Source organism: Nomascus leucogenys, chromosome 22a, assembly GCF_006542625.1.
Source record: "Nomascus leucogenys isolate Asia chromosome 22a, Asia_NLE_v1, whole genome shotgun sequence".
Lineage (NCBI taxonomy): Eukaryota > Metazoa > Chordata > Mammalia > Primates > Hylobatidae > Nomascus > Nomascus leucogenys.
In genome coordinates, this window is record NC_044402.1 from 133,355,136 (window position 1) to 133,368,627 (window position 13,492).

At 38.2% G+C, this 13,492-nt stretch overlaps 1 protein-coding gene across 8 annotated transcripts in view; it reads left to right on the forward strand.

Annotated features, from left to right (window-relative positions):
• GIGYF2 (GRB10 interacting GYF protein 2) overlaps positions 1 to 13,492 on the forward strand; it is a 164,448-nt gene that overhangs the window by 111,858 nt on the left and 39,098 nt on the right. For all 8 annotated transcript variants that reach the window (XM_030803960.1, XM_030803966.1, XM_030803961.1 and 5 more), the window contains 6 exons: positions 2,988 to 3,079; positions 4,508 to 4,615; positions 5,628 to 5,728; positions 8,850 to 8,950; positions 10,085 to 10,246; positions 13,149 to 13,307. In XM_030803960.1, the coding sequence (XP_030659820.1) occupies positions 2,988 to 3,079; positions 4,508 to 4,615; positions 5,628 to 5,728; positions 8,850 to 8,950; positions 10,085 to 10,246; positions 13,149 to 13,307 (723 nt within the window). The remainder of the gene's footprint in view (positions 1 to 2,987; positions 3,080 to 4,507; positions 4,616 to 5,627; positions 5,729 to 8,849; positions 8,951 to 10,084; positions 10,247 to 13,148; positions 13,308 to 13,492) is intronic.

The window sequence follows — 13,492 nt, forward strand, 5'->3', positions numbered from 1 at the left end:
CTGAATGGAAGACTGAATACTTAGCTATAATGATCTTTTCAAAACTTGAATAACCTGTGCCCATCCTCTCACACCCCACCTCCTCCCCAACAGAGAAACGGAATCCTTCAGTAGCATTCCAGCAGATGTAGAATGAAGACCAACATCTTATCCTGGCCTACCTACCAGGTCCTGCAATGCCTGGCACCTTACCTTTCTAAGCTCATTTCAGAGCTTTTACCTTTATCTGCTAGGCTTCAACACAGTTGACCTCTTTGACTTTCTTTGCTGACTCTAGTTAGAATAAACATTCCCCTCTCTTCCACTTCATTTGCCTCTTGCCTTCTCACTCATAAAGTTTCTAAATTTGAGGTTTGCCTTAAAATAAATGTTACCAGTGCTTCACAGTATTTTGAGGGCTTAAAAAAAATTAGTTACTGGTATTTTAATTAAAAAATGGAACCATGGCCGGGCACATTGGCTGACTTCTGTAATCCCGGTGTGGGAGGGATTTGGGAGGCCAGAGTTAGAGGATTGCTTGAGCCCAGGAGTTTAAAACCACCCTGGACAACGAAGTGAGACCTGTCTGTACAAATAGTAATAAAATAATAATGATAAAAAACTAGCCGGGTATGGTGGCAATCAGTGGCAGAGATGGGATGATCACTTGAGCCTAGGAAGTTGAGGCTGCAGTGAGCTGTGATTGCGCCACTGCACTGCAGCTTGGGCAACAGAGTGAGACCCTGTCTCAAAAAAAAATAATAAAAGGAACTGTGATGCTAGTAGTGATCTTCCTAGGGCTCTGACACTGGGGTACTATTGGCAGGGAAACCCTTCTTCCTCTTGCGGCTGCTCTTGGACCCTCTCAGTAGTGTTCCTTTTGGAGGTCTTTCACCTGTACCTCATTTTTTCTTCTCCAGTTGGACTGTCTGGTGACGGGCTATAGTTAAAAGTTACCATAAACCTTTTTTTTTTTTTTTTTTTTTTTTTTTTTTTAACAGAGATGGAGTCTCGCCATGTTGCCCAGGCCAGTCTCAAACTCCTGGGCTCAGGTGGTCCTCCCACGTCGGCCTTTCAAAGTGCTGGATTTTAGGCATGAGCCACTGCACCCAGCCCATAAACCTTTAGTGTGGACACTGCATTTCTACAGTAAAGTCACCATTGACTTATTCATCAATTGTATATTGAGGGCCTGTGCCAGGCCATGTAGTAGGTTCTTAGGAGATGAAGATGAGCAAGACCTAGCCTCTGTAGTCAAGGGAGTGCGTAGGGGAGGAAAGTGGCTTTTTTTCCATTTTGTTTCTTTTAAATGTTGATCTTAACCCAGTATTTGATTTCACAATCCACTAATGTGTTGAGACCTATAGTTTGTGGAGAGCAGTGGTCTAGAATGGAAGATTCCTAGGTGAGAGGAATTATTTCTTACCCCATCCTAGTTGTTTTAAGTCACAAAAAAAATTATACTGTGTATTGCAGCATATAAATTTACCTTATATATCAAGTTTAAGCCTTATTTCCCTTCTCTGAAATTAAGATGAGTTTTGATCTTACACATCTCAGAAGCTAAAAGCTCATCTCTTGGATCTTGGCATACTTGGAGTAGTCCACTTCCCAGTTTCCAGTTAGAGGAGCTGAGCCTCAGTCATACCTGCATAGGAGGGAAACTGTGCAAAGCCCTGCTTCCTGTCTGTCATTGTCTTTGCCCTGAATATTGTTGATAAGAAGAGAGCCCCACTTCATGATGAATGTATACCTTGAAACTTAGTTTTTCATGTAGACATTTTAGATGAACCTAAGGTAGTAGCTATCCTGCAGTATTGAAAAGCAAGAAAAATGTCTCTGAATTTCAGGTAATCCCTACCCCAAGAAATTGTGTATCAAATATCTTATTACAAACTATAATCAATATATAATAAAGATATAAACTCATGATTTACCTGTTTAGTCTGTCATACTTACACTTTTACTTCTGTTATCTTATACTTCATGTTTCTTTCTCCTAATTTTAACTTTTCATAATTTAAATTCCAGTCATATATTTCACATATAAGCTAAAAAATTGGTTTTATTTTACTTCAACTTATTTTTTCTAATTCATGATGTATTAATAGCAACTGACAGTTTATTTTGGGGGAGAGAGTTATAGTTATCAAAGTTTATATACATATATACACATATATACACACATATATACATATATACATATATACATATATACATATATACATATATATATATATATATTTTTTTTTGAGACGGAGTTTTGCTCTGTCACCCAGGCTGGAGTGCAATGGTGCAGTCCAGGCTCACTGCAACCTCTGCCTCCCGGGTTCAAGTGATTCTCCTGCCTCAGCCTCCTGAGTAGGTGGGACTACAGGCGTGTGCCACCACACTCAGCTAATTTTTGTATTTTTAGTGGAGATGGGGTTTCATCATGTTGGTCAGGCTGATCTCAAACCCCTGACCTCATGATCCGCCTGCCTTGGCCTCCCAAAGTGCTGGGGTTACAGGTGTGAGCCACCGCGCCCGGCCTCTTTTTATATTCTTAACATCCTTAAGATACATACTGGCTCCCTGCATTCCTTATATACCATTATAAAATTCTATAACATTTCCTTTGACCTTTAGATACTTTTACATTTTTCTGTATTATATCCAGTTTCTCTAATTTCTACATTATCTAATTATACAGTCTTTCAGTTACAGTAATAACTCTGGAGTACAGTTGAACATTCAGCTTTAAGGGCAGGAATGGAGAATGGCAACTGAAATAAGGACCCTTTCTCACCTTAGGGAATCTTTTATAATATTGACACCACTGTTTCCACTAGATGGCGTTGTTTAGTTTTTAAAGATGTCTGAGTTTTTATTCAAGTGTTTGCGTAAAAGGGTAGAGTGGGAGGTAAATGTCTTAGATTCATTTTGATTTCAGATACCTGTACTAAGTGGCTTTTAGGTTCTTTGCAGTTTATTTAATGGTATTTATTTCCTCACCACTTCATTCCTAGGGAGAGCTGAACCAGGAACGACTGACCAGGCAGCAGGAACTCACAGCCTTATACCAGATGCAGCACCTGCAGTACCAGCAGTTTTTAATACAGTAAGAAGAGTAATGCAGTAGGATGTACTGCAGCATGAAAAGGGACTTTAAATAGAATCTGCTCTCAAGTCTCACCTTTTACAGTAGAGAGAACTAACGGCTTATGTGGCACTTCAGTCACCCAGCTAGTGGCGTCTTACCACCATACATTCTAATTTAGTGTTGTCATTTATTTATTTATTTATTTATTTTTGAGACAGAGCCTCACTCTGTCATCCAGGCTGGAGTGCAGTGGCGTGATCTCGGCTCACTGCAACCTCCGCCTCCCTGGTTCCATTGATTCCCGTGCTTCAGCCTCCTGAGTAGCTGGGACTACAGGCGTGTGCCACCACGCCCAGCCTATTTTTGTATTTTTAGTAGAGATGGGGTTTCACTGTGTTGGCGAGGCTGGCCTCGAACTCCCAGCCTCAAGTAATCTGCCTGCCTCGCCTCCCAAAGTGCTGGGATTACAGGCATGCACCACTCCTGGCTTATCTTACTTTTAAATACCAGAAGTTTAGAAGATGACACATAACTTGAATTTTGTAAGCTCTTTAGTTTCTAAGTGCCTCCTGAGTGGCTCAGCTTTGAATGCCACAGAGGAAAAAAATATATATATGTATAGAAGCAAGAGGGTGGGAAAGAAGTTAAAGTTAATTATTTTAGGGGTGGTGTGGAATGATGGCAAAGTCAGTCAGGTTTTGTTGTGTCTCTTTTGTAGAAGAAATAACATTTGCTGTTACGTGGTGCAGAGGTTGGCAAAGTCTGACCTTTGGGCTAAATATGGCCTGCTCTCTATTTTTGTATTTATAAGCAAAGTGTTACTGAAACAGACACACCTGTTGGTTTGTAGGATGTATATTGCTGCTTTTGCCTTACAATGGTAAAATCGAGTAGTTGCAACAGAGAGTATATGACCTGCATAGATGAAGCTATTTACTCTCTGGCCCATTACAAAAGTTTAACCCTGATCTAGTGAAGAAAAATTACCTAAGTTTTTCCAAGTTGAAGACGATCAATGTATGAATTTTTATAGAAGTGTTACATTTTTTACAAAGGGTACATCATATGGAAAAAGCTACTAATTTGAATCTGTTTTATTTTTCATTTGATTTCTGATAAAAGGTTATCTTTGGAGTTTACCAATTTTTGACATTTGTGATTTTTAAAATATTTTCTCTGAATAGACCACTTTGCACTGAATTGTGAATTTTTTTGCTATCCTCTTTCACTTGGAAACATGCCATCTATGAGTTCAGTTCTTTCTAGAATGAAGCATAGAATTTTGTATATGTCTATTATCATAATGAAGAATTATAAGATATATTTGATAGCGATTTCTAATAATGTTTCCTGGGGGGCTTTGAATTGAACCTTGTCTTTCAGCATCTCAGCCATGTGAACTAAATGTGGATTGACAGGTTATACTTTTTTTTTTACTTTTTGAAGACAACAATATGCACAGGTTTTGGCCCAACAGCAGAAAGCAGCCCTGTCTTCCCAGCAGCAGCAGCAGTTGGCACTTCTTCTTCAACAGTTTCAGACCCTGAAGATGAGGTTGGTGGTCATTCCATTATGTGTCATATGGGGTACATGTGTTGTGAAAGAAAGAGAAGAAAGGAGAAATTCTGGTATAGTGTGTGATTTCTGGCATTGGAACACTCCCAACACATACCTGCATGTTGTATGTAAAAACAGTATATTTTTAAAAAATATTTCAGGTGGAGATAAGCGTTTATTTGGTCTTTTACTCATAGAGATAAATTTTGATTAATCAAAAGACCAAAGAATAATGGGAACACTTGAGAAACAGTGTCATCTTGTGGAACCTGCAACAGAAAAACTGTAGCCTAGGATTTTAATTTCACTTTTACTCATAGTATCTCAAAGTATTAGCCACACCATACAAGGTTGTAATTTTCTAGAACTCAAAAGCCATTAAGGTAGGTCTAAGGAAAAGGAAATTATGCTAGAAGTCTAGAAGAAATTTCTGCTGTTTCAGGTTATCATTCAGAGTAATATTTCTCCTGAACAAGTATCAGTCACTGCTCTTAAAAATCTCATTGTCTCATTCAGCCAAAACTGTTTATATTTCTTTTGAGCCTTAACCCATCCCATGAGGTAGGCAGTTTAGGTGGTAGGAGCTCCATTTTATGGATGGGCAAACTGGGACTCTGAGAGGCTATAGGACTTGATTAATGTAACATATAGGAAACTCAGAACTAAAATGCAGACCTTTCTTCATTGTAATATGCTGTCTCTGTGATTTCTATTGAGATGATCTGGGTTTTTTTAAGATATACATATCTTTAAGATATGGATATACAGTAGGTATATCCATCATTTAGAAGTCAATATGTATTACCATAGAGGATTCCAGAAGTGTAATCATTGTGCCCTTCTCTTTGTTCCACCCCAAACTGCTTTGGTAGTGTTAGGTTTTAGCAAAAGAGTGAAGGCGTTTTCTAGCCAAATAACCTAGAGAACCTACTAATCTAGAAATTCCTCTTCTTTTTTTTTTTTTTTGCGAATGATAAGAACAAGTTAATTTTTTATTTCCCTTTTGCAGAATATCTGATCAGAACATCATTCCCTCAGTAACTAGGTCTGTGTCCGTGCCAGATACTGGCTCTATCTGGGAGCTTCAGCCAACAGCTTCACAGCCTACAGGTAAAAACTTAGATTAACCTTTAGTACCACTCTGAGGATTCAGAGTCTAATAATAATTTTATAATTCAGTTCTTAAAAAATATATTAGGTTTCTGAATCCATTTTGTATTTGATATTAACAAAAGGTCCATTTTTTACTAGATCCAAGCAATATTGAAGGTGTTACTGAAAATATACTTTTAAGTATTTGTTTGAATTTATTTAGTGGATTTTTTTTTTTTTTTTTTTGAGTCAGAATCTCTTTTATGTTGCTCTGATCACTGTGGAAAAATCATTTAAATGATTTTTGATCTCTTTAGCCAGATTGGGAAAAAAAGCATACATAAAAACATAAGTAATGGTGACCTATTCTTTTGAGTTAGGAATTAATACAAGCTAGGCGTGGTGATGTGTGCCTGTAGTGCTAGCCACTCAGGAGACTGAGATGGGAGGATTGCTTGAGCCCAGGAGTTCCAGGCTGCAGTGAGCTATAATCATGCCAAGGCATTTCAGCCTGGGCAACAGAGCAAGACTCTAAGAAAGAAAAAAAAAAAAAAAAGAATTGATGTTAACAAACACTGTAGGTACCCAGAAATTTTGGGAAAAGAAAAACCTGCTATGAATTGAGCACCTTTTCTCATTTTTATATTTTTACATCAAATTAGAAAATTTGGGGTTGAGATTATTTTAAGTCTTGGTATTGGTGAAGCACTGCTGTTTCTTTGCTTTCTTTTATTTTTTGAGACAGACTCTTGCACTGTTGCCCAGGCTAGAGTGCAGTGATGCGTTCTCATCTCACTGCAACCTCCGCTTGCCGAGTTCAAGTGATGCTTCTGCCTCAGCCACCTAAGTAGCTGGGATTACTTACAGGTGTATGCTATCACACCTGACTAATTTTTGTATTTGTAGTAGAGGCAGGATTTCACCTTTGTGGCCAATCTGGTCTCAAAGTGACCTCAAGTGATGCGCCCACCTTGGCCTCCGAAAGTGCTGGGATTACAGGTGTGAGCCACTGTGCCCAGCCGAGCACCTCTGTTTCTTATGGTCTGAATACTTGCAGAGATGGATAGTTTGGTCTTTGGGTAGTCCTTTCAAGAGATTATAGTTGGTGTTGAAGATCCTCAAGAACTATAGGCCTTGGTGGAGTTTTTCTAGAGCTGTTGAGCCATTCAGGTCATGGTTCTGTTGTTAACATTGACCCCGCAGATTATTGCAGAAGGATGATTGTCTTCCCTCATCAACTTTCCATGCTGTTTGTACCTTATTTTTTCTTGATAGCCGTTTATAGTTAGGATGTTAAGAATGCAGGTTGCGTACCCATCCCTAATCCAAAATTCTGCAATCCAAAATGCTTCAAAAGCTAAAACTTTTTGAGCATTGACATGATTTCACAAGTGGATTTTTTTTTTTTTTGGAGACAGAGTCTTGCTGTGTTGCCGAGGCTGGTGTGTAGTGGCACAATCTTGGCTCACTGCAACCTCTGCCTCCTGGGTTCAAGAGATTCCCCTGCCTCAGCTTCCCGAGTAGCTGGGATTACAGGCACCCACCACCACACTTGGCTAATTTTTGTATTTTTAGTAGAGACGGCTTCACCACGTTGGCCAGGCTGATATCAAACTCCTGGCCTCAAGTGATCCGCCTGCCTCAGCCTCCCAAACTGCTAGGATTACAGGCATGAGATATGGTGCCCAACCCACGAATGGACAATTTTACACATAAATACTTAACACAAAATTTTTTTTCATGCCTCAAATTATTTAAAAATGTTGCATTAAACTACCTTCAGGCTGTCTGTGTGCAGTGGCTCACGCCTGTAATCCTAGCACTTTGGGAGGCCGAGGTAGGTGGATCACGAAGTCAGAAGTTCGAGACCAGCCTGGCCAAGATGGTGAAACCCCATCTCTACTAAAAATTAAAAAAAAAATTAGCCAGGTGTGGTGGTGGGCGCCTGTAATCCCAGCTACTCCGGAGGCTGAGGCAGGAGAATCGCTTGAACCCTGGAGGTGGAGGTTGCAGTGAGCCGAGATCACGCCACTGCACTCCAGCCTGGGTGACAGAGTGAGACTCCATCTCAAACCAGAAAAAAAAAAAGAAAGTACCTTCAGGCTATGTCTATAAAGTGTATATGAAAGATTAATGAATTTTATGTTGGATCTCATCCCAGAGATAGTTCATTATGTATATGCAAATATTTCAAAATCTGAAAAAATCCAAAATTTGAAATGCTTCTGGTCCCAAGCATTTTGGATAATGGATCCGCAACCTGTATTCTGCAGTGTTTTGGAAACTTTTAAGTACTGTATTAAACAATTTCTCTCTTTGGGTTTATATGCAGTCAAGGTCCTTTAAAAATAGTCCATTGGTTTTATACAGACAATATTTGATAGTGTATAAATAGACTATGATAGGAATGTAGAAAATAGAGAATGCTGAAAAGTGGTGCTAGAAAACTTCGCTGGCAATAGGAAAATGAACTCAGAAACCGTTATCTGTTTGTTTACTTCCAAATGTGATCTTGCAGTGCCCTTCAGGTTAGCAGGACCAGGTCTCACTTGTAAGACCTGCTTGGCCTTTCCAGAGGTCTCCACAGCTCCAGCTGTAATGCTTACTTGCACTCCCTCTTTATTGAGATGAAATTCACTTAACACAAAATTAACCATTTTAAAGTGAACCCTTCAGTGGCATTCACAATGTTGTGCAACCACCTGCTTCTCTCTAGTTGGTGTGCAGTAAGAGGCTGTATGGTTGCTGGAAATCTATGTGCTTTGGAGTGTAATACACTGGGATTTAAATCCTGGCATGGCCACATGCTTGCCATGTGCCCTTGGGAGTGTTAGAAACTACTTCTGACCCTTAGTTTGTTCATCTGTAAAAATGGGGGTATGAATAGAAACATAGGGCTTTGTAAGGATGAAGTTAATTCCCTGATAAATGCCTGGTACTTCCCTTCATTCTAGATGTGTTGAAGGATATTCATAGAAACTAGAGTCCACTGGCAGTTCAGTCTACTCAGAGACAAAACAGATGTGTTTGGTGGAGCTCATTTAGGCACAGGGAAGCAGCTTTTTTCATGATTCCTACGGATATGTCACCATGTGTGTAAGCTCTGTCATCCCTCGTTCTTTCTTTTGTTGTCTTACAGTTTGGGAAGGTGGTAGTGTGTGGGATCTTCCTCTGGACACAACGACACCAGGCCCTGCCCTGGAACAGCTTCAGCAGCTAGAGAAGGCCAAAGCTGCAAAGGTCTGAAGCTCATTCTTCTGCAACAGTGCATTGTCATCTGGCTGCAGGACATAAACATTGCTGTTTATTCATCTCTCTAGCTAGCTATACTTTTTACTTTCAGTTTACTGCTGCTTAGCTGGTATAAGTACATTCATATTGTATCTTTACTGTGCTCTCTTCTCCCAAAAAAAAAAAAAAAAACTCAAAACTGAATTTAAATTACTATGTTTGGTTTGGTTAGTTGGCACATTGTTGATTATAGACACATATATATTTTAGTTAACATTATTCATGGTATGAACATTTGTTATAAGTAACAAGAATGTGAGAAAATATCCACTACATTGTTTATGAGACTCCTGATATGTGGCTTGAGTTCTCCCATTGAATCTTTATAGTGGTATTTGTTTATATTTCTTAGTATCTTCAGACGTAGCAGCCAAAAAGCCCGACATTAACATCGGATTGTGTGTTCCATTCACATTTTTTGGGGGAGCTAAATCTTGAATTTTGGTTTTAGTACTTGCTAGAAAAGAATGTCTACATCAATACCTAGTGTCATTGTAATGATTTCTAGGTTCTCAGGTGTACAAGAGAGTGTTGTTGCCGTTTTATACTTAATGCATTCTTATCCCCTGAGGTCGTGACAGTCTCCTTAGAGTTCCCAGAATGTGGAAAGGTACATACAACATTGCTGTTAAAACATTATAGCCACACTGTTAAATATTCAATCAGAAAATTATTTGTAGGGATGAGTAAAGAAGTACCATCCAAGAGCATTCTGATGTTACTCTCCTGGGTGGTATAATGGTAATGTGGTGTGTGGAGGCAAATACAGGTGGGAGGAAAGTGCATTCAGTTGAGACAATCATAGAATTCTTCTAATTACTGTGATATGTCACAGCTTAGAGCTCTTACAGGGTGTTGATGTAGCATATGTCAGAATTTCCTTCCTTTTAAAGGTTGAATAATATTAATATTCCATTGTATGTATATAACATATTTTGTTTATCTATTGATCTGTTGGATCACCCGGTTGCAGTACAGTACAAGCAGCTGATTGAATGAACGAATACTACTGGTCAGTGCTTTTGAAGTGTTCCTGTGCTTGGTTTCAAGTTTCTAAGAGTACTCTTGTGTAATCAATCACAGCTAGAGCAAGAGAGAAGAGAGGCAGAAATGAGGGCAAAACGGGAAGAGGAAGAGCGAAAGAGGCAAGAAGAACTCCGAAGACAACAGGAGGAAATTATTCGGCGACAGCAGGAAGAAGAAAGGAAAAGGCGAGAGGAAGAAGAACTTGCCCGAAGGAAACAGGTATATATCTGGGAACTCTGACCATAGGATTAGTGCTTGATGAGGGCTTTCAGGCTGCTTTCTTTCATCATTTCACAGATACTCCTGAAGTCCACAGTATTGGGGTTAGAACCTTAGAAGACTCACTCACCTTTGGAAAGAATCTCTGTTTTCCACCAACAACCCACTGTAGGGATATTCTTCAGTCCTAATAAACCACTGGAATTGATTTTCTTTGCATATTTCCTAGAGTTTTATAAACCAGTTAGATTTCAGAAGTTCTGTCTTTGTGTCTAAAAACAATGAGAAAGTAACTGATGTGCAGCATTAAATGTCAAATTTTAAAAGTTACATGGTCTTTAAAAAAATTGTGCTAACATATACATAACATAAAATTTACCATTTTAAGTGTGCTTTCAGTGTTGTTAAGTATATTCATTCACATTGCTGTGCAACCCTCACAAACGTGTCTGTAGAACTTCTCCAACTTTGCAAACTGAAACTGCATATCCATTAAACAAGGAGCCCCACTCCCTCCGTCCCATAGCTCCTAGTAACCACCATTCTTCTTTCTGTGTCTGAATTTAAACTAACTCAATTTCTTATGTAAGTAGAATTATACAGTATTTGTCCTTTTGTGTTGGGCTTATTTCACTTAAGGTTTATTCATATTGTAGCATATATCAGAATTTCCTTTCTTATAAAGGTTGAATAATATTCCATTGTGTGTTTATCCATTCCTATTTTGTTTATCCATTCCTTTGTTGATGGACATTTAGATGACTTCCACGTTTTAGCTATTGTGAATAATGCTGCTGTGAACATGGGTGTATAGATACCTGTTTGAGTCCTTGCTTTCAACACTTTTGTGTATACACCTAGAAGTGGAATTGCTGGATCATATGGTCATTCTCTTTTGAATTTTTTGAAGAACTGCCGTATTGTTTCCCACAGCTGCTGCACCACTTTATATTCCTACTGGCAATGCACAGCCATTCCAGTGTCTCCACATTCTCACCAACACTTGTTATTTTATTTTATTTTTTTGGTTTTGCTTTGTTTCTTTTTGATAATGACATTTTTAATGGGCATCAAGTGATATTTCATTGTGGTTTTGATTTACATTTCCCTAATGATTAGTGTTGTTGGGCTTCTTTTCACATGCTTATTGACCATTCAGATGTACTTTAAAAAAGTATCTTTGGCTAAGACCTGTGCCTTCTCTTTATTCTTTCCCTTAATGAACCTTTTCTCTCTATTTTAGTGTTTCTAAATAGGGAGCAAAAGAAACTCTACACATATATTTGCTTTACAACATTTTCCACTATATAGCTGAGCAGAAACCAGAAAGATAAGACATATTTTATTTTTCCCCTAGAAAGTATGTTTTCATTTGAAGAAATTTAGACAGAAATCACCCAGCAATAATTTTGAATGTAATGATTTTTGTATATGGTGTGAGGTGAGGGTCTGATTTCATTCTTCTGCCTATAGATATCCAGTTTTTCCCACCACCATTTATTAAAGAGACTGTCCTTTCCCCCATTGTGTGTTTGTGGCATCTATGTCAAAAATCAATTGAATATAAATGTGTGGATTTATTTCTGGGGTTTGTATTCTCTTTTTGGTTTCTTCTTTTTATTTTTTTGGAGACAGAGTCTCACTCTGTCACCCAGGCTGGAGGTATATATTATTTGTACTTGTGTTTTATAACCCTCCTTTTGACATGTAATATTAAACAGTAAACATAAAAGTAATCACGATCTGGAGTAAAAAGTATACATGTAAACGGGGAACTGGACACATTACAATAAAAAGAAAATTGAATTTAAAATATTAGTAGTTAATAATAATTTAAAATGACATGAATTATGTCATCTTTCCATGTCGAATGTGTATCTAAAAATCTACATCATCATATTTGCTAGCTGTATTAAATTTCATTTTATAAGTAAATTATAATAAGTTGACCAATTCCCTATTGTTGGACATGAGGGTTGTTTCCAGTTCTTCACTGTTAGGTAAGTGTTTGAATGAAAGTCCTTGTAGCTAAGTCTTTGCTTAAGGATTTATAACCAGTGAGGTATACACTTTTAATGTTTTTTAGTCTGTTGTTGTTGTTGTTGTTGTTATCGGGGGGAATTCACCATTCATGTGCTTGGCTCATTTTTCCATTGGGGTTTTCCTAGCTTCACTTGAAAGCATCTACTCTCTTAATAGCCCCACAGTCTAGCCTTTACCACTTGTTTCCTACCTTTTGGCCCCAAGAGGTGCTCTGTGAAAAACAAAAAAGATCCATGCTGAGATGAAATGAGAACTACTGTTAATTCTTAGAGTCACACTATACCGCAGCATATAGAGGCTCTAAGAATTATTGCAGTAAAAAAGTATGTTTAGTTCTGTGTTGCTCAGTTTTCTATAAATGATCTCAACAATGGGACCTCTTTCTGTGTAATACTTAATAGTATTGGTGGGACTTTTGATCTTCAGAACATGTTCTGGGACACATGGCTTTACTCAGTACTTCTGACTGGGAGAACTTATCTTACCCCAAATTTTTGGTGGCCATGTTGATTTGCCCTCTCTATGCCTTAAGTTCCCAGTTGATTAAAAAAATAGGGATTAAAGATACCAATGGAGAAACCAGAGCTATAATTCTAATGTAGCTCTTTCTGTGGTTAATCAGTAAATGATACAGCTAATATAGAAACCAGGATAGACTTCACAGTTTATTGTAATTTAACTACTAATATTTTAAATTCAATTTTCTTTTTATTGTAATGTGTCCAGTTCCCCGTTTACATGTATACTTTTTACTCCAGATCGTGATTACTTTTATGTTTACTGTTTAATATGACATAATAAATTGAATGATAGACCTGAGTCCCTCCCCCACCCCCCACCCTCCATCTTTTTTCCTTAGGAAGAGGCTCTGCGTCGCCAGCGGGAACAAGAAATTGCATTAAGGCGACAGCGAGAAGAGGAAGAAAGACAGCAGCAAGAAGAAGCTCTTAGAAGACTGGAAGAGAGGAGAAGAGAAGAGGAAGAAAGGCGGAAGCAGGAAGAATTGTTACGCAAACAGGTGACCAGATGGTTTTGTCTTCTAATTGTTCCTTTGAAGCTGGGAATTAGTGATTTACAAAATATTAGGACATTAAGATAGCCTATCTAAAATTTTTTCAGGTTGCTGAAAATTACCAAAAGAAACCTAACTGGCTCTTATTACTTCTGTCTAAATTTCTTCAAATGAAAACCTATTTTCTAGAG